The 20,662-nt window shown below is 62.2% G+C and overlaps 1 protein-coding gene across 1 annotated transcript; it reads right to left on the bottom strand.

The window, feature by feature from the left end:
- Positions 1 to 12: 12 nt before the first annotated feature.
- On the bottom strand, positions 13 to 20,246 carry LMF2 (lipase maturation factor 2). The gene is made up of 14 exons (XM_074984234.1): positions 20,095 to 20,246; positions 16,517 to 16,770; positions 11,411 to 11,439; positions 10,245 to 10,441; positions 9,775 to 9,953; positions 9,002 to 9,140; positions 7,422 to 7,556; positions 6,950 to 7,055; positions 5,819 to 5,915; positions 4,546 to 4,728; positions 3,729 to 3,897; positions 3,052 to 3,163; positions 1,671 to 1,779; positions 13 to 1,343 (listed from the first exon to the last, which is right to left on the bottom strand). Exons 1-14 carry the CDS (start codon positions 20,189 to 20,191, stop codon positions 990 to 992), a joined length of 2,160 nt encoding a protein of 719 aa, XP_074840335.1. The 5' UTR covers positions 20,192 to 20,246; the 3' UTR covers positions 13 to 989.
- Between the last annotated feature and the right edge of the window lie 416 nt (positions 20,247 to 20,662).

Genomic DNA, 20,662 nt, shown 5'->3' with positions numbered 1-20,662 from the left:
AGGAGGCAGGGCGGGAATGTCAGAGGCTTTATTTAGAAAGGGACAGGAAACAGCTCCACTCTGTTCCCAGCTGCGCAGAAGTAGGGGGCAGGGGGCTAGGATGAGAGCACAACCCCCTTCCCCTTCAAAAGCACTGCCCAGGGGCTCTGCCTAGCCCAGGCTGGGTAGAGGGCAGTATTAAGGCAGCAGAGGGGCATAGCTTCCCTAAGAGACCCATCACAGCTGGCCCTCAGCAAAGGGGAAGGGCTGGGGGCAGCTGGGGCTGACTGCTCCTTCAGGCTGGGCTACAGCTCCATGTCTAAAAGCCGCTCGGGGGGTGGTAGGAACGCAGGAGTGCAGCCCTGCCCCCCGCACCCACCCTTTAACAGCTGGAGCTGTGCCACAATTCAGGCCCCAGAACCACTGAGCCCTGGGAGGGAGCCCTGCTCCCAGAATCCCACTGCCAGCTCCTGGCTCAGCAGCAGAACCAGCTCCCTGGGCTCAACAAGCCCAACGGCAGGAGCAGGGACAGGCTGAGAGTCATAGGGCCTGGGAACTACAAACTCCAGCTCCCAGCCAGGAGCAGGCAGAAGGGGAAGGGAGGGGCTGGCCCCACTGGTGTTCAGAGCCTGCAGTGCTAAGGGGAGGGGATGACAAGCTGCTGCCCTTTACCTCACGCAGAACAGGGGGTGAGGGGCAGGCCCTAACCGAGGCCTCTCCGGGGGCTTAAGGGACTTCCTCCATGTGTCGGGAGGAGCAGGCAGCTCAGACTTCAGGGCGAGGGGCAAAAGCCCAGCGTGGGGCCCATGCAGCTGGAGGCTGACAGCCAACAGTGCCCAGGGAGGGCTGAGGCTGGAGCAGACAAGATCCGGGTGCCACCTGGTGCTGGAGAGAGCAGGCTAGCAGTAGCCAGGCACAGCCAGAGCAGCAAGCCCAGAGACAGGAGTTCAGAGGCGAGGCCAGATCGGGCAGTGCCTGGAAGACAGGAAGCCTGGGGCTGGCCCCGGGGGCTATTTCTTCTTCCTGGTGCTGCGCAGGCTGTCAGAAGTGGAGTCTCCAGCCCCGCGGGCTCGGCTTTCGGCCTTCTCCTCTGCCTCCTTCTTCCTCACCTGCCCGTTCTTCTCGCTGCCCCGGTGGTCCCCCTCGCCCTCTGCCGCCTCAGGCCGCTTGGTGCCTCTGTGCCGGCCGCTGGGGGCACTGCCCGCTGCCCGGCTGCCCAAGGCTTGCAGAAGGCAGATGGTGGCAGCCGTGAGGTAGAGCGACCACACCACAGCAGGGCCGGAGTAGGGGCGGCTCGCGTCCCTCAGGCGCTGCAGGGCGCGGGGCAGGAAGGTGTCCGCAGGGCGCTTCAGGGGCCCCTTGTCCTGCACAGGAAGGGGGAGAGTAGGAGCTGCCAGAGCCAGGATGCTGGTGCCCCGCCCCCCCCCCCCCCCTTACAGGTGGGGCCACTTGACAAGCCTGGCAGGAACCACCCCCCACCGGGGCTCAGCTCCTAACCTGGCTGCCATACTGAGCACCTGCTCCCAGGCCTGGGCCAGGAAATAGCCCCGGCCCCACCGAGGGGGCAGGCAGGGCTGGGCCGCTCACAACCACTGCCCTGGCACATACGCGGACCACCACCGTGCAGTCCAACCCCGCTCCCTGCTCCAGCGCAGGAAGGGCCCAGGCCCCACCCCCAGCAGCCTACCTACCTGCAGCCCGTACTGAGTGAGCATGGCCTCCAGGTTGGGGTCTCCCAGGAACACGGTGGGGTAGAACTCCTCCACATGCCGCCGGCGCCACCACTGGCGGGGGAAGGCCCTGCCGGGAAGGGAGCAGAGGCAACTGTGCTGAGCACCCCCAGGGAGCGCGCCCACCCCCGCCCCTAGAGCTGATCCGAGCACAGCGCAGGGCCTGCCGTGCAGCCAAAAGGTTAATGCCGCAGGGGTCTGCCTGGGGCAGCCAAGCAGCTACCGGGCTGTGGGGGTAGTGCCTGGGCAGCTGTCGAGGCCTTAGCCACGCATAGGCTAACGGCATCTGCCCTGCCTGGGCAGCCGTCCCCCCCCCGCCCCGCAGCCTAACGGCATCTGCCCTGCCTGGGCAGCCGTCATCTCCCCCACCCCCGCCCGCAGCCTAACGGCATCTGCCCTGCCTGGGCAGCCGTCCCCCCCCCGCCCCGCAGCCTAACGGCATCTGCCCTGCCTGGGCAGCCGTCCCCCCCCCGCCCCGCAGCCTAATGGCATCTGCCCTGCCTGGGCAGCCGTCATCTCCCCCACCCCCGCCCGCAGCCTAACGGCATCTGCCCTGCCTGGGCAGCCGTCCCCCCCCGCCCCGCAGCCTAACGGCATCTGCCCTGCCTGGGCAGCCGTCCCCCCCCGCCCCGCAGCCTAACGGCATCTGCCCTGCCTGGACAGCCGTCATCTCCCCCACCCCCGCCCGCAGCCTAACGGCATCTGCCCTGCCTGGGCAGCTGTCATCTCCCCCACCCCCGCCCCGCAGCCTAACGGCATCTGCCCTGCCTGGGCAGCCGTCCCCCCCCCGCAGCCTAACGGCATCTGCCCTGCCTGGGCAGCCGTCCCCCCCCGCCCCGCAGCCTAACGGCATCTGCCCTGCCTGGGCAGCCGTCATCTCCCCCACCCCCGCCCGCAGCCTAACGGCATTTGCCCTGCCTGGGCAGCCGTCATCTCCCCCACCCCCGCCCGCAGCCTAACGGCATCTGCCCTGCCTGGGCAGCCGTCATCTCCCCCACCCCCGCCCCGCAGCCTAACGGCATCTGCCCTGCCTGGGCAGCCGTTGCCCACCCTAGCTTGGGCTGACAGCTCCTGCCTGCTTAAGTGACTCCCATTCCCTGCCCGAGTGCATTAAAGCCCAGGATTTCACTGGCTTGGCTGGGTCTCTGGAATTCCTCCTGGTCCCCTCCGGCCCAGAGGGCAGCACCCTCTGCCAGTCTGGCTTCCCTGCTGCTCCCTCCCACCAACGGTTAAAGACGCTAACCCTAGGGGTGTAAGGAGAGCGCTGGGGACAGCCACCGGCACCCAAGCCAGCTCCTCTGCCCCAGGAGGCTGATGGCAAAGGGGCGCTGGTGCCACTCACCCGTCCTTGGTGCTCTCCATGAACCAGTACTTGTAGAGCTGGGCTCGGATGTAGGCAGGGGGCTGTGAGCTGAACGGGTACTTAGTTTCGTCGACCTGTACCAGGTGGATCACTGCCAGGAACGGAGGAATGAGCCAGGGCCCCCGCCCAGCTGCGCAAACACCAGGCACGCGGCCATGGCGGGGGCCCGGCCCATGGAGCGTGGGGAGCTCACGGGGGGGTCTCAGCTCCCGTGTGGGATTCTAGCCCCGTGTGCTGCAGTAAGCAAAGGCTGACGCCAGAGCGGCCAATGCAGCACCGGCTAAGGGAGGTGGGGCTTAATGCCCAAGAGCCCCAGCTTGGCTGTGGGGCTCACGCTGGGAGGCTGGTGGCTACCCTCCGAGGAAGCCTGGTTTCCCAGTTTGGGCTGGATTAGGACTGGGCCAGGCCTGCTCAGGCAGCACAGGGGAGGACAGGGCAGGAGAGCTAGCCAGTCAGCAGGGACGGACTGGCCTGAGACGGGCTGGTGGGAGCAGCGCTCTCTGCTACCCTCCGGGCTGCGCCGGTGCCCCCAACCCCCAGCTCGCTCAGTGGGCAAGGCAAAGTAACGCCGCCCGACCAGGGAGCCGCCGGAGGTCACAGGCGGCCACAAGGAGCGCGAACCGGGACCCAGGCTGGCTGCGTGAGCACAGCCCCACCTTCTTTCTTGCCCTGCAGCAGGCGATAGACAAAGCTGGTGAACCAGGGGCTGTGAGTGTGGTGCCCCAGGGCCGCGAACCACATCTGCCAGTCGAGGCGGGGCTGGTGCGGGGTCACCACGGGTGGTGCTGTGCTGATGTTCCCTGGCTTGTACATGAACTCGATCTCCTGTGGGGACAGAGGGGAATGAGGGAACAGGCCCCTGAACTGCTTCCTCACCCCCCAGGCAAGGGAGCTTGTGCCTGCAATGAGACAGCACCACTGACCCGCCCCCTAAATGCGGCCAACTCTGGGGTGGGCCACAGAAGCAGTTTAACAGCACCCACACAACAGGGCCGCACAGGCCATGAAGGGCGCCACACCTGAGCGGCAGGAGGCCTCGGATCGAAGGCCAAGCTGCAAGTGGGACCGACAGGCAGCTGCTGCTGCGAGTGCTCAGCGCAGGGCACAAGCTGTCAGCTCCAGTCTTTACAGCTCACCTAGCGCCAACCCCACGTGGCGCAGGGCCCTGCTCCGCCTGCGGCACAGGGCTGGGCTCTGAACCCCACTGGTCCCAGCAGCACCTCCAGAGCACGTCACTCTAGCCAAAGCCCCTCAGCCTGGGGAGCTCAGAGACAGGCACCTCCTCTGCAGGGAAACAAGGCCAGCCGGCTCGGCCAGGCACTGCTGGGCCTAACGTGCGAGGATTTCGTTGCTCGTGGCCACCAGAGGCTGGGGGAAGGGGTTAAATCAGCTGCCTCTCCTGCACACTTCCTCTTTTGGGGAAAAAGATACAGCGGCCGCAGAAGCCACAGGCAGGGCAGGGCAGGGCGTTACCGTCCATCTCTCCTTGTCGTAGCTTCCTTCCACCACCACCTCTGGCCGGCCCCCGACCCCCGTCATCCTGCGGAAGAGCCCGTACGAGTTCGCCAGCTGGTAGCGGTCAACAGCCCCGTACAGCTGGTGGATGCTGGGCCACAGCTTCCCATTCGACTCATGCTCTATGTAGGTGAAGGGCACCTGGAGGGAGGCAGCAGAGAACGAGCGGCTCAGCCACCCACACAACAGGCACTGGGAAAAGGGGCAGGCAGAGGACATGGCAGCTGGGGTCAGCTCATCTTCTGGCCCTACCCCAGCCATCCGTGCCCAGAGCCTCCCACCCTGAGCCACGTGGGGCCAGCACAGCGCAGGGGTGGCGTGCTGGGCAACGGCCAGAAGACGGAGCTTCACCTTGACCGCCAGGGTAGGGATTCCACATGTAGCACTACAGAGCGTTCCCCCGGACCCAGCCACCCCTCACCCGTGGCTGGTGCCACCCCTGCCTTGGCAGCACGCGGCCGTGCTCCCCGCCTGGGTTGTTCTGCCCTGCTGCACCGCCAATCCCTGGCTCCCGGCAGCTGGCACTGTCCTCTGCCGCGCCTCAGGGGGGTGGGCTGGGATCCAGAGCCTGGGACTGCCATGACTAGCACAGCGTGAGCCAAGCACCAGGGGCCAACCGGCTTCTGTGGCTCCAATGCAGGGCTGGGGGCCACCAAACCCCACTCGCTGTGGCCCCCAACTGACACCTCACTCTCCTTCGCTCCACCCCATGGTGGGGGGGGGGGGGTTGGGGAGGGAGGGACACGACAGAGCGCCAGGACCCCCCAGGCCAGACCGACTCTTCTGGGGTCCCCGGGCTAGTTGATTTGGTGCCCCCACCCCAGCTCTGGGTGGGACTGAGAATGGGGGAGGTGCAGCAGCGGGTGTGAGGCAGTGGGGGACACTTACCTGCACGGCTCCCCGGGATTTCAGACCTATGGGAGCAGCGGGAAAAGCCTGTAGGCAGCATGACAGTGGGCAGAGCCCTCAGCCTGCCTGGATCTGGCCCCCGGGGCTTGCCTCCCCGCTCCCCATGGAGCTCGGGCAGGGTTCCCGCTGCCCAAGGGGCTGTGGGCTGCTGAAGGACAGTGCGGGTGGTGGCTGGCGCTGTTTTCCAGCTGCCTTCTCCTTGCTGGAAGCGCCCACAGCAACCCGAGCCTGCCTGCGCTGCGAGGGGGGCTGCAGTGACCCTGCCTGGACCGTGCCAGGTACAGAAGGGGGGTGACTACCCACCACCTTCCCGCCCACTCACCAGGCTAATGGCAAACATCCCAGCCGCTGCGGCAGCGAAGACAGCCCACTGCAGGGTGGCCCAGAGCTTCCAGGGCAAGCCGCGGGTGCAGGCACACCTGTGGGCGAGGGAGGGGAAGGCCACGTCAGCGGGGAAGGCCACCAGCTCCCTTCAACCACACCCCTAGAAGGCAGAGCTGGAGGAGGGGTTGCAGAGCCGGCCGGGCACCCGGCTGACGCTGTCTGAAGCAGTGGGTCTGTCCTACAACAGCTCGTCAGCTAGTGAGTTATTCTGCCAGCAGCCCAGCAGCACTTTAAAGACTTTTTTGTTCTGCCGCGCCAGGGGTTTGCCAGGAGCAGCCCGTAGCTCTGCCCCAGACGCGACTTCGCAGCACAGGCAGCCAGGGTTGAACTCCAGTCCCATCCTCACCCCACAGTGGGAGGGGCCTTTCCCGGGCCTGCCGGGGCACAGAATTCCAGTTGCACAGCTCAGCTGCCAGCCCGGCCGTTCCCTGGCCCTGCCCCCCGCAGGGCAGGTTGTCTCTTCCCTGCCCATCCTGCGCCCAGGGCTCCCCACCATACCCTGCACACAAGCTCAGAGCAGCAGAGCTCACTGCATCCCTGGGCGGTGCTCTGCCCCGCACCACTGTGCACGGTTCCCAGCCATGCGGCTGCCCTGCCGTGAGCCAGCCTGCCCGGGGGAGTGGGAAGGGAGCACAGAGAACCTCTGCAGGGACTCAGCACAGCCTGAGGCTGCGGGCAAAGGGTTCAGCATCCCTGCGTGCCCGCCCGCCCCCCCCCCCCAGCCCTGGATCCAACCAGGACACTCCCAGGGCAGCCAATAGCTACTGCACTACAGTCATGGCCCGAATGCAGTGACACTGCAGAGCATGCTCGCAACCAGGAGCCTGAACTCAGAGCTGGAGCGGAGGGGATCTCGGGAACCCCCAGGCAGACAGCCAGCCCCACTGCACTGAGGGGTGCCCGCTCTCTCCAACCCCCAGACGCCAGCTGCAAGAGCCACGCACAGTTGGCTGCCCTGTTCTGCCCCTCTGGGCCAGGTTCCCCCAGCGCCAGGAGGGCTGAGGCCTACCACAAAACCTTTGGGCCAAAGCACAGCGAGCTGCAAAGCCTGTCCCAGCCGCTGACTCACCTGTACAGGGCAGAGAGGATCTCCCAGGCCAGGGAGAGGAGGCCCAGCCCCACAATGGGGATAGTCACAGTCTTCAGCCACTGGATGAAGTCATGGTAAGTGAACGCTAGGGAGGAGGTGGAAGGGCACAGGGGTTAGTACATGGGCTGGAAGGGGGAGTGTGGGAGAAGGGGCTCAGGACACATGACCCAGAGGGCTGTCGGCGGCAATACGGGGGCACGTTCCGAGTCACCCGGCTGAAGGCCACGGGCTCCCCAGGGCACAGACCAGCCTGCCTGAGGGGGCCTTGCCAGGGTAGTAGCTGGGTCAGGAGCTGCTCAGGGTTAGGTCTTGCCAGCGTCACTCCTGGCTGAGCTGCAGGGCCCAGAGGGGAATCACGCACGCCATGGGATACCAGCTGGAGGGCACGTCAGCCTCTGGTAGCAGACAGCGCACGCCGCCCACCCTGCTGCACGGGGAGGAAGTACCACACCTATTTTGGAGTCAATCAGCTGCTTCTCCCAGTTGAACTGCAGGCCAAAGTCCTGGATGCTCCAGTAGATGAGTAACCCATAGACAGTCAGCTCCAGCAGGGTGGCGAGGACAGACAGCAGGCTGGGAGGCCAGGCTGGGGGGCACAGAAGGAGAGCACAGCTGTTACAAGGACCAAGCGGGACCCACAAGTCTGCCAGAGTCTGGCAAGAACCTGAAGCAGGAGCTCCAAGGGAAGCACAGTTGTGCCACAGGGACCCTGTTCAATGACTAACTCTGAAACCCAACGAGGGCAGTTTGGCTAGTGCTGCTGATGTTCTCCATCCTTCAGCCATCTCCACAGACCCAGCAGCTACCCCAGGCAGCAAGGAACTTGTTACCTGTAGCCAGGCACTCACCGGCCCCAGAACGTGCTCTCAGGAGAGAGTCTGGGACACAGAACACACCCCTCAAGCACCTTTCTCGGGCAAGGCCACTCCAGAGAAGGAGACCGTATCACGGAACAAGCCACACTACTGGCCCAGGAGAAAACTGGGGTCACCTCCCACCTGCATGGGTACCTGCTGATTGCTACCCTGACTCAGTGCGAACCCCAGCCCAGAACAAACGTTTTCTCGTCCTGCTCTTCCCTCTTCCAATATGCTTCTGATGGGAAAGTGGCTGCGGATTCCCAACCGACCAGGGCACACCAATGGACTCTGCCAGACAAGCCCATGCAAAACCTGCGGCCATGTCTACGCCGCTCTGACCAAGCCCCCAAGACTGGCCTATCACACCACACTGTGCACCTCAGTCAGTGCAGCCAATGGCACAGCAGCTTTCCTCACGCTCTCGAACGAGCTCCGGGAATGCTTTTCCAAGTGGCTGCTCCTGGGCTGAGTGAAGGAACCCCGCCCAGCACCCCCAAAAGACCAACTGGGGAGCTTCAGTTCTGAACTCTGGCACCTCCACTCAACAGACCTGCTGCCTTTGGAATCTCACTACGAACCCCAGTGACCCACTAACCCCTCCATGCTAACTGCACGGGCAGCTCACCACACGCAACGCTGCCGTAACAGCTGTAGCGTGAGTGTAGGTTGCCTACGCCGATGGCTCACGGACACAATCCACCTCTCAACAGCAGTAGCTGGCTCAGGGGAAGAATTCTTCCGATGGCCCTAGGGTTAGGTCGGCACTGTTATGTTTCCCAAGGGGCTGGGCTTCCCCACTCTCCTGTGACGCGCCTATCCCAGGTCAAGTCCCACTGTGAACCAGGCCCGAGCACCTTTCCAGCCCTGGACAGCTCAGAAGCGTATCTGCCAGCAGAAGGGGACATGCCATACTGCTGGCAGACACGCTTCTGCCTTCTCACCACCCTTTCTGCAGCTGCATACCGCCAACGTGCTTCCACACAACTCCCCCACCCACACGCCCCAGGCTACCCGTGCTTGAGACACGCAAACCCTGACAGTTAATTAGGGGGCAGTTTAAAACAGCCCAGGCCGGCAGCGTCCCCTCGCCATGAGGCTCCGGGCAAGCTCCACGGACCCACCTGAGCCCAGGAGAGCTGAGCCTGCCGAGCCCGGGCCCGCACAGACTCACCGTTGGCCGGTCTCCGCTTGCTGCGCCCCAGCCACCACCCCACGTGCTCGTCATCCAGCAGCGAGAAGCAGAGGACAACGGTGAGCATGTTGAAGAAGTTGTAGTTGCCCGTGATCATGATCAGCAGCTGGAGCAGGACCTGCAGGGGAGGGCAGGAACTCGCGCCATGGCTAGGGTCCCATCACGGCCTGCAGCACAGGTCTGCCGTCCCCAACACCTCCCACCCTGAGCCCAGGGAAGCATCCAACACCTCCTCCACAGCACCCGCAGCATGGTCTGGCTCCAGCGTGGAGCTGCTCCCCTGCAGGGCTTGTAGAGGGCAGAGCATTAACAGAGATCCACGTAGCAGCACAAGCACCCCCTGGGTGGCCCCAGCGGTGGAAGGGGCAGGATCAGGGCATGAGAGGCAGGTGTCCAGGGGAGAGGCACTGGGGCCTTCCCTGCCTGGTCTCGCGAGGTGGGGAAACCAATCTTGCTTGTAAGCGGCACCCTTCGGTCTGAGGCTGCGCTGCCTTCTGATGTCAGTGAGCCAGGGAGACACCCCCACCCCACCCGTCTGAGCCCAGAATGGGAAAGGGCCAAGGTCACCGGCTTCTGATCACCGTGAGCTTGCAAAGCATGATGGGAGCAGGGTTTCCATGGTGCCCCCGGGCTCTCCACACTCTTGGAGGTCAGGCGGATCCGAACTCCCGGCCCCCCACTGGGCAACCCGTGGGACAAGCACCAGGCCCCTAACGCCCTCATCCTGCTCCTGTCCCAGGCTGGGCAGGTACCTGGCAGTAGAAGGCGAAGAGGCGGAGGCGGCGGATGGGGGCGAAGAACAGCAGGGGGGTGGCGATCTCGATGACGTAGGTGCCCACCACGCTGAGCTTCTGGAACCACACGGGGAGCTGGTGGGCGTACCAGGCGGCAGGCGTGGGGATGCACTGGGTCTCGTAGTGATAGGTCAGGGCTGGGAGGGCAGTGGGGACAGGAGAGAGGCATCAGACACAAGCAGGGGGGAGGAGCTGCCAGGGCAAGGTAATCGTTGGGTGTGGGTCAGAGAGCAGGTGAGGCCAGGCCAGGGCCCGGCGGGTCTGGGAAAGGCAGCCTGGCTCGCTGGGCTGAGCGCTCTCTCATCCAGGCTCTGCGGCTCACCCACGCCGCAGGAAAGGGTCCGCCATGGACCTGTGCTGGGGAGAGGCCTTTGCGAGAGCAGCTGCAGAGATGCCCGCCCCTCGCTGCGGCCACTCCAGGCCCTCACCTGTGAGCCCCCACCACGTGGGGCAGCGGCTGGTCAGCTTCACCACCCCGGAGGCGAACATGAGGCGGAAGAGCAGCCAGCGCATCAGCCAGAAGGTGATGTTGTCGTGCGGCCGCCAGGCCGTCGAGCGCCACTTCAGCAGGTGCAGGGGGGCCACCAGCACGGCCAGGAAGCCCGTCTCCAGCAGGAGGCTGTCCCTGCAGGGTGCACACCACAGTGTCTGACTGCAGGGCCCGAGGCTCCTCGTTTGCTGGAAGCAGCCCCCTGGGTGCTGCGGACACCCCCTCTGCCCACCCGCCTGCCTCCAAGACGCCGGGTCTGAAAAGTCACCGGGCCGAAAACCCTTTCTGCCGCCTGCAGGAGCACAGCGCTCCTATGCGACGCCCACGTCCTGTGGCCAGCCAGGCGCTCGCTACCGCTGCTTGGCGGCCGAGCACCAGAGGGCAACACAGCCGCGGCCCATGTACAGTCAAGGGTCACCGGTGGCCAGCGGTCACTAGCTCCACTCGCCCACCGGCGCTTCCCAATCCAAGGCCGGCTGGAGCTCAGGCCCTTCCGGAGGAGCTAGCCATGGCCACTCCAAGGACAGGCTCTTCAGGCTGAGCGGCTGCTCCCCTTGCCTGAAGGGCAGGGAGGTCTCCTCTACCAAGGCCAAGGCCTCGGCCTCAGGGACCAGCCCCTTCCCCCTGCCTTTAGCAGGCTGCGGGCATGGCTTTTAAACAGGACAAACTGTGGCCAACTCCCCCCCGACACCCGTTTAAAGGGCTCTTGGGGAAAAGGTGGGCCCACAAACTCACACAGCAGCCAACCAGCAGGAGACGGGTGGCTTCCCCCAGCCCAGGGGCACGTGCTGATCAGCACCAGCCAGAAACCGTTCCCGTCACACCTGCCCCAGCAGGACACGTACGCCGGAGCATTCCCAGGAATGCCCAGAACAGGACACTGCCCTGACTTAGGACAGCGATGTCTGGCCAGCACTTTCTCCCCCCCGGAAATCGGCACAAGACCTGCCACCTGACCCCCTACAGGGCGACGGAGCAGCCCCAGGAGAGTCATGAGAACTCCTGTAGCCCGCCCCCCCCAACCTGGGGCCCCTCCTGCCAGGGAATCAAAGCAGCGCTTGGAAGGGAGCAGCCACGAGTGGGTCTGGGGAGACCATCACTTACCACTGGAAGTACAGGAACACCTGCCCCACCTGTGGGGAGAGGGAGCACAGCGTCAAGGGCGATCTGTGGTGCATTACGGAGTGACGGACACACAGAGGTTCTGCTCACAGGACCTCCCTCCTGTCTGAGCAGGATGGAGAAAACACCTTCTGGCTACCCTCCAGGTAGCAAAGCCAGCTCCCTGGTAGCAACAGGCCTTGAGCCAAGCCCCAGGCACCAGGACCAGGCACCATCACTGAGCCAAGGGCTGTGGGACACAATAAGGCCCCAGCACAATGCCTGGCATGTGGGGGCAGGACGCTCCCTGGTCAGATGCACCAACAAAGCCCGGTGATGCAGGGAGTTAGTTAGGCGGCTGCTTCAGGCAGGGCTTGTTCCAAGGGGTGGGCTGCCTGGGTGGAGCCTGGCAACAGGGGAGATTATTGAAGGACAAGGGGCTGTGGGTCGGAAGAAAAGCAGCAGCAGAACTGGGGGAGCCCCTGGAACACTGGCATGTGAATCTTGCTCTGCCCCAGCCTGCGCTGTGGCTGCCTCTGGCCCCAGCGCTCTTCGCTTTCCACGGCCATGAATGCTTTCAGCGGGCTGCAAGACAGGGCAGGAAGAGCAGTACTGACAGCCTCATGAGCTCATCTAGAGACCGGCACCTGACTCGGCCACAGCTGCGGACACACCACGGCTGCACTAGCAAGGTGGGGGATGCGGTTACTGCTCCAGCCGGGAGGAGTCCTGCAGGCTCCAGTGAGAAGACTGATGCTTCTCTCCAATGTCACCTTAAAAGGAAGTGGCAGCAAGTGGAACATCCCCAGAGCCTGGAGGAAAGCGCTGTGGATCGTGCTGCACTCTGGAGAACAGCACAACACCCATGAGCTGCTAGTTTGGCTTCAGGCCCTCTGGAGAAGGAGGCAGGACTCCCAGCAGAAGCAGCACCGGCCTGGAAGTTATGACCGAGGGTTTATGGTGGATGAATGGCTGGACTTGAGTCAGCAGTGTTCCCGTGTAGCCAAGAAGGCGAATGGCACACGAGGGTGCATTAGGAGGAGCATTTCGAGCAGATCTAGAGAAGTGGTGGTTCCCTTCTATTCCAGATGTAACCTCACCAGTGCTGAACAGTGTGTCCACTTTTGGTCCCCCCCAGTATAAAAAGGATGGGGATTTGCTGGAGCAGGTTCAACAGAGATCAACAAAAATGATTAAGGGGCTGGAGCACATGATTTATGAGGAGAGGCTGAGGGATTTGGGCTTGTTTAGTTTACAGAAGAGAAGACTTAGAGGTGATTTAATAGCAGCCTTCCACTTCCTGAAGGGGAGCTGTAAAGAGGAGGGTGAGAAACTGTTCTCAGTGGTGTCAGATGGCAGAACAAGGAGTAATGGTCTGAAGTTGAAGAGGGAGAGGAGTAGGTTGGATATTAGGGAAAACTACCTCACCAGGCAGGTGGTGAAGCACTGGAATGTGTTGCTTAGAGAGGTGGTGGATTCTCCATCCGTGGAGGTTTTTAAGTCCCGGCTGGACAAGGTCCTGGCTGGGATGACTTAGTTGGGGTTGATCCTCCTTGAAGCAGGGGGCTGGACTAGATGACCTCTTGAGGTCCCTTCCAGCCCTATGATAAGTCACTGCCCCAGGGACAGAGAAGGCCTCTGAGATGCTGCACCTCATAGACCTAACTCCATCAGAAAGCAGCTGTGCCTAGGCCTTGCTTCCAGGGACCATCCCCTGCCCCAGGGCCAGAGGACGTCCCATCTTCTTGGCTTGCCCCGGCTACACAATACTGCAGTCAGGGTGCGTCACATGTGCTGCACAGCTGGGGGCAACCTACCAGGCTCCCTCCTGCAACACGAGCCGCGGGTGGGCTGGCAGAGATGGCTGCTGGCACTGGAGTACTTCGGTCAGACTGAGCCAGGCTGGAGCAGGAGAAGGCTCAAGAGGCCCTGAAAGGGGAGCTAGCTGGCTGAGGGCCAGAGCCCTACATGGGGCGAATTCTGACATGACCCCCACCTCGGCACTGGAGCAAGCTGTCTGAACTCACTGCCTGCTGCGCAGACTCATTGGGGGCACGGATCTGGGCAGAACACCTGGGAGGCAGGGATTCCGGCTGACTGGTCTGCCTAACGCCCCACACCAACCCACTCTTCCCCACCCATGGGGATCCGATGGGAAACAACTCCAGCCTCCAGAGAGGCTCTGCCACAGCTAGAGAAAGCAGAGCTCACAATTCACACGGTATTAAGGCCAAACTATCAAGCGCTCGCTAGCCAGGAGGTTCTGAAAGCTAATGCCGCGCTGCCAGGTTAGCACAGCCATGCCGCCTGCATCAGGGGATCTGGAGTACAGAAGACAGCAAGAACGGCCTTCTGCATTCGAGTCCCCTGGCGTGAAAAGGAGGTGAAACTAGGCTTACCAGCTGCCAGGTTTCCTGGCTCACAACGCAAGTTCCTCAAACGGGAGCCAGTGGCCCAGGCAGCCTGCAGCCGCTTAAAATCCCCAACATGTGCTGGGAGACTCAGACAGCACTAGGCTCCCATGCAACACCATGACCTGAGCAGTGGGGCCTTCAGCAACTCTAAGCCTGGCCTGCTTTGGACAGCTAAGAGCTCGGGGGTGTTTCTTTTCAATACAGTGGGATGTTTCTAGCTTAAATCAATTCCATTAGAGTAAAAAAACTCCTGCCCACAGCAGCTGAGAACATGGCACCCCAACTTCTGGGGAGGCCACCCCCATGGCTGGCCAGTGGTCACAGGCCGAACATGGAGAATTCCAGCCCTGGAAGGAACAGGGAATGTTATGGAGCCACTAGGAACAGGGGCACAAAGGCAGACTTGAATTCAGCCTCAGAGGACAAGACCAACAGCTGCTCTGAAGAGAAGGGCAATCACACCCCCACACCCCTGTGCAGAGGTGAGGGAAGAGGACTGAGGGAACTCAGTAAGAAAATCTGGGAAGAGGTCCAGGAGAGCGAATCCTACCCCAAGCAGGGACTCTGTTAACCCCCTGCTCCATTAGGGCCTGTCTACACTAGAGTGTTATTCCAGAGTTGTTATTCCAAAATAAGCTGTTCTGGATTAACATGTCCACAGAATCCCAGGGCTGGAAGGGACCTCAGGAGGTCACCTAGTTCAGCCCCCTGCTTCAAGCAGGATCAACCCCCACTAAGTCATCCCAGCCAGGACCTTGTCAAGCTGGGACTTTAAAACCTCCAGGGATGGAGAATCCACCACCCCTCTAGGCAACGCATTCCAGTGCTTCACCACCTGCCTGGTGGAGTAGTTTCCCCCCGCCCAGCATCCACCTACACCTCTCCACCTGTAACTTCAGACCTTTGCTCCTTGCTCTGCCATCTGACACCCCTGAGAACAGTTTCTCACCCTCCTCTTTACAGCTCCCCTTCAGGAAGTTGAAGGCTGCTATTAAATCACCCCTAAGTCCTCTCTTCTGCAAACTAAACAAGCCCAAATTCCTCAGCCTCTCCTCATAAGTCATGTGCTCCACCGAACCTGTTCCAGCACATCCATATCCTTTTTATACTGGGGGGGCCCAAAGCTGGACACAATATTCCAGATGTGGCCTCACCAGTGCTGAATAGAGGGGAAAAACCCACTTCTCTAGATCTACTCGAAATGCAGTGGTCTGTATTAAACTTCATCATGTTTACTTAAGACAAATGCAAAGTGCTCCACTTAGGACGGAACAATCAGTTTCACACATACAGAATGGGAAGCGACTGTCAAGGAAGGAGTATGGCAGAAAGGGACCTAGGGGTTGTAGTGGACCACAAGTTAAATATGAGTCAGAGTGATGCTGTTGCAACAAAAAAAAAAAAAAAAGCAAACATGATTCTGGGATGCATTAACAGGTGTGTTGCGAGCCAGACACGAGAAATCATTCTTCTGCTCTACTCTACACTGGTTAGGCCCCAGTTGGAGTGTTGTGTCCAGTTCTGGGCACTGCATTTCAAGAAATATGTGGAGAAATTGGAGAGGGTCCAGAAAAGAGCATCAAGAATGATCAAAGGTCTAGAGAACAAGACCTATGAAGAAAAGCCCAGTTCTTTCAGCCTGTTTAGCTTGGAAAAAAAAAAAAAAAGTGGGGGACGGACATGGTAGCGGTTTTCAGGTATCTAAAAGGGTGTCATAAGGAGGAGAGAAAAAACTTGTTCTTCTTGGCCTCTGAGTCTAGAACAAGCAGCAAAGGGCTTCAACTGCTGCAAGGGAGGTTTAGGTTGGACATTAGCAAAAAGTTCCTAACTGTCAGGGTGGTCAAATACTGGAATAAATAAATTGCCTAGGGAGGCTGTGGAATCTCCATCTCTGGAGATATTTAAGAGCAGGTTAGATTAATGTCTATCAGGGATGGTTTAGACAGTACTCGGTCCTGCCATCAGGGCAGGGGGCTGGACTCGATGACCTCTCAAGGTCCCTTCCAGTCCTAGCATTCTATGATTCTACGCACCCTAGCATGCCGTTAGCCTTCTTGGCTACAAGGGTGCACTGTTTACTCATATCCCAGCCTTTCATCCACCATAACCCCTGGGTCCCTATCCACTGTACTGCTTAGCCATTTGGTCCCCAGCCTACAACAATGCTCACACATTACAGGGAAGCCCCAAAATAAGCAAAACTTATTCCGAAATAGCATGTCCACACACAACAGAGTCCATTCCAGATTAGAGCCCGTGTAAGCACATAAGCGATAGAACACGGGTTGCAGGTGCCTATGTCTACACAGCAGCCTTCTCTCGGACAAGCTATTCCAGAACAGCTTATTTTGAAATAGTCCCTACCCCTTGTCTATACAGCCCCTATTCTGAGATAGCAAGTTCAGAATAAGCGCTATTCCTGGCAGAATGAGGCTTACAGAATTCACAGTTAGCTGTCTACGATTCTGACACTATTGCACAGGAGTGGTTTTGCTGTGTAGCACTCGCCTAGTTATTCTGGAATAGTGGCCGTTAGACACACTCTTGGGTCCAAGCTCTGGCTGGGTGCAGAGCAGCAAGCAGCACCCTCACACCAGGGGCCCTTTGGAACCCTCTGCCTCCTGCCCCCACAGTTCAAGGGACCACTCCTATCCCCAGACACCCGCTGCTCCCTCCTGCCCCAGGGCCCACACACCTGGTAGAGCGAGAGGTAGAGCACCCAGAGCAGCAGGAAGACAAGGCTGTCCCGCAAGGGCTCAAGCACCAGGGCACCGAAGGAGCTCAGCATGCCCAGCAGGCACAGGAGCTCCATGCCCTGTTCTGTGTCCAGCCCCAGGCGCGGGCCAAGCCACAGCAGCGTCGGGGAGTCCCGCAGCTGCTCCCAGAGGCCCTTCCCAGAGACACGCAGCAGCCTACGGGCTGGCAGGATGCCATCTTTCCCATACAGCCCTGGGGAAGAGCAGAAAGGAAGTTACAACACCCAGCAACTTCTTTCCCCGGGGAACCAGCCACCCATGCACCGCTCCCTTCCCCGGGGCAGCCAAACTTCCCTGGGAGCAAGTCTACTTTGAGGGGAGGCCCCCACAGCCAGGACCAGAGCAATGGGGCTAGGTCACGAATCCCAGCAGCTACATTCAACCTCCTGACTGCTGACAGAGCCTGGGAGAGGAGGATGAATGTACCATGGGAAACACCCATCTGGAGCTCCCAGGGTGAACAGCTGCCTAAGCATCCATGGCTACGGCCTCGGAGCTGCCAGATTAAGCCTGCCCACGTGGAACGGTTACAAGGCCTCTGCTCAGCCCAGCAGGGGAGCCACGGCACATACTGGCGAGATGCACATTCCAGCCAGGCGGCACCAGCGGTATGCAGGGGTACAGCAGCTGGGACGACCCCCAACTGTTGAAAAGCCCTGAGCAGGCGCTACTCAGCATGGCCCGGACCCGAATGCACTTAAGGCCTCAAACAAACCTGAAGCCTTTCAGTCTTTGAAGAGCAAGGGCTCGCTCTTCCCCAGCCTGCAGGGCACGCTCCCTAACAGGATGTGAGTGACTACTTCAAGGGCGGGGGACCACACTGTGCCACTCTCAAGCGCTGCTCTGGACACACTGGGGTGGTGGTGGTGGTGGTGGGGGGAGAAAGGGATTCTCTCCTCCCTGTGGATTTTAGGGGCCACTCTACATTTAGCTGTGCCAACATCAGAGCCCTCCTGTTACACCCCAGCACAGCCTCAAGTTCGAGAGATTAAAAGCCCTGCTTGGAGCTGCTGAGAGCTTGGCAGCTGGCCCAGCTCCTGGCCAGCAGTTGGCAGGAAACAGCAAACAGAAGGAAACAGAGAAAGGCTCTCAAATAAAGTGCCTAGCAGGGGCCAGAGGTAGTGGGGAGGACCCAGCTGGGCAGAGCAGCAGCCGCTTCCTTGGAGACCCTGGGAAGAAGAGAGCATCTGGAGAGCGTCCAGGAATGGCACAGAACTCCACACCTGGGGCCCAGCACTGCCTGTCTGCACAGGGGCAGCTCACCAGGAGCACCACGGCGGCGGCAGCAGCAACGTGGGATACCTAGTCTGGCAGCAGGATGGCATGCACAGCAAGGGGCAGAAGGGAAGGGTAACAGGAGAAGCTGCCAGGAGGAAGATCCAAAGCAAAGGCCTGGGAGCAGCATTCCCAGGAGAAATACAGCTACCACCCGGCTGATTAGCAGAGCGCCCACAGTCGGCAGGCCGTGTTTCCGCAGCATTGTGCACCTCTGCACATAACAAAACTTATTCCGCAAGCGGATGAAAATAAATGGAGGGAGCACTACCTGAGAGGGCCCCAGCCCAGGATCAGTGGGTGCTGGTCACCACTCAACTCACGCAGACCCTTTGGGGCACGCAGCCTGGGCCTTGTGCCGAGAAAGCACGGTCCTCCTTTGGAGGAGTCAGGATTAAACATCGTGCCTGAAGAGCACGGGCATGATAGGGGTCCTGCGAGCACCCAGGCGGCGATCCCCCGTGCCTCAGTTGGTCTCACATACTCCCCACCCACTCTTAGCCCACCAATTCCAGACACCAACCAGGCTTGGCCCCCGTGGGACAAACTCACATTGACTTCAGGGGGAGCTGCACCTGGTCGCACTGGGGGAGAGGTGGACAGGGTTGTAGCCCCACAAAACTCCAGATCAAAGGAGTTACGCAACTCGGCCGCTGCCGAATGAGGCCTTCCGGCAGGGACTGGCCTGCTCTGCTGCCCTCCCTGCCCCTAAACAGCAAAGTCAGTGAAGCGTAACGGAAGTTTCCCCTCCCCGACAAGGACCTTTACAGCTTAGGCCTCGGTCTGCTCGTCTTCCCTCTCAATCCCCACCCCACCTAAAGCAGCCCAGAGCATCACCCCTTCCCTCCCCTTTGTCCCTGCACCACCACGTCCTGCCACATGGCCAAACAGCAACCACTGACACCAGGAGAGGTGTTTCGCACCCGGGGCCTGCTCGTCCTCGGTATCTCAGAGGAGGCAGGTGACGGAGGTACGACAAATCACCAGGTGCACGGCCCTGCTCTCCACGCTAGGGTGCACACAGAGCCAGCACGAGGAGCCAGGAGCCCCTTATGGCCTGCTGTAGGGGCCCTTTGACTCACATTCCCGCTATTTTTTGCCCACCCACGTGCAGAAGAAGTTTTGGGGTGTGCATAGAGACACATGGGGACATGCACGGTCAGTAAAAGACACGCTGCTGCCTCCGAGGGCTCAGCTGATCAGCTGGGTCGGGGGGGGGGGGGGGGGGGCGTGTCTCTGAAATTCTCCTGGGTGGCCACTCAAGTACTCAGTTTACAGGGAACACCCCATGACCTACCCCACCCCAGCATCACCTCTTGTCTTGAGCCTGGGGGCTAAACTCTCCACCCACTCCCAGCCCTGGGGCACCCCCACGCCACTGCCTGGGGGGGAAGGGGGGCTAGTCTCTAATGCTCCCAGGGAGAGCACTGGGGAGCCACTCCTGCACTGCCCACCTGTACAGACTAGCCCCCAGGCTGGACCTGACCCCCAGGCATCACAGCAGAGTACCCCACAAAAATGCAGCACTGTGTCCTCCCCCCGCCCCCGCTGGCCAACAGCCCACATCCCTGTGGGCACAGCACCTCCCGCTGCAGCTTCTGGGGGAGGGGGACAGCCCCCCCAAGCCCTCCATAGACCCACACCCCTGGGGGTACAGCACCCCAAGCACCAGGCAGCACCCCTGGACCCTGCCAAGCCCCCCCTGCTGCAGTCTCTGGGGGAGGGGACAGCCTCCCAACCCCCCCATGGGCCCACAGCACAGGGCCTGGGGGCTCAGCACCCCACTGCAGCCTCTGGGGGAAGCAGGGGGCAGGGACAGCCCCTGGGGGTGTAGCACCCCAAGCACCAGGCAGCACCCCAGGACCCCGCCAAACACCCCCTGCTGCAGCCTCTGGGGGAGGGGACAGCCCCTGAGGTGCAGCACCCCAAGCACCAGGAAGCACCCCAGGACCCCGCCAAACACCCCCCGCTGCAGCCTCTGGGGGAGGAGGGGCGAGGACAGCCCCTGGGGTGCAGCACCCCAAGCACCAGGAAGCACCCCAGGGCCCCGCCAAGCCCCCCCGCTGCAGCCTCTGGGGGAGGGGAGAGCCTCCCCCAACCCCCCATGGGCCCGCACCCCTGGGGGTGCAGCACCCCAGATCCCCGCCAAGCCCCCCAGCTGCAGCCTCGGGGGGGGAGGGGCACGGACAGCCCCTGGGGGTGCAGCGCCCCAGGGCCCCGCGAACCCCCGGCCCGGCCCTACCCGGGAGCTGCGCGTAGAGCGAGGCGAAGGCGGCGAGGTAGGCGGCGGCCAGGCCGCCCAGCAGCAGCTGCCGGGCCAGGCGCGGCGGCTCCCCCATGGCGCGCGGCGGGACCCAGCTCCGAGCCCGACACGTCCCCGGCCCGCGCGCCCAAGTACCCGCCCCGCGCGGGGAGGGGAGGGGTGAGGGCGGGGCCCGGCGGGACACGCCCCCGCCCTTACGTCACCGCGCCCGCCGCCCGCCGCTCGAGCGGGAAAAACAAAATGGTGGCCGGCGGCGAGGGCTGAGGCGGGGCTGTTTCCTCCCTTGGCGCGGGGTGAGTGTGGTGTGGTCCGGTCCGGTCCCCCCCCCCCCCCCCCCGCGCGCCCCCGTGGTACGGTCTGGCGGCCCCCCCAGTACCTCCTTATCAGGCTCCCCCCCGGGGCCTGCGGAGCCGCGCTGCGGGGGGGGCTCGGGGCAAGGGCAGTGGGTCAGGGACCAGCGCTGAGGGCGGTGGGTTGGAGGTGGGGCCGGGCTGGGGGCACAGAGGGGGCCGGGCTGGGGGCTGGAGGTGGGGCCGGGCTGGGGGCA

The sequence above is a fragment of the Carettochelys insculpta genome, chromosome 1, assembly GCF_033958435.1.
Source record: "Carettochelys insculpta isolate YL-2023 chromosome 1, ASM3395843v1, whole genome shotgun sequence".
NCBI classification, from domain to species: domain Eukaryota; kingdom Metazoa; phylum Chordata; order Testudines; family Carettochelyidae; genus Carettochelys; species Carettochelys insculpta.
This window is presented reverse-complemented; position numbering and strand designations above follow the sequence as displayed.

Bases quoted from the DNA above. Each gene is read 5' to 3' on its own strand.
- LMF2 (XM_074984234.1), bottom strand. From the start codon at position 20,191: ATGGGGGAGCCGCCGCGCCTGGCCCGGCAGCTGCTGCTGGGCGGCCTG. The intron at 9,954-10,244 runs GTGAGGGCCTGG...CTGCCCTCCCAG, and splicing joins CACGTGGTGGGGGCTCACAG to CCCTGACCTATCACTACGAG. The intron at 1,780-3,051 runs GTGAGTGGCACC...CCTTCCCGGCAG, and splicing joins ATGGAGAGCACCAAGGACGG to GGCCTTCCCCCGCCAGTGGT.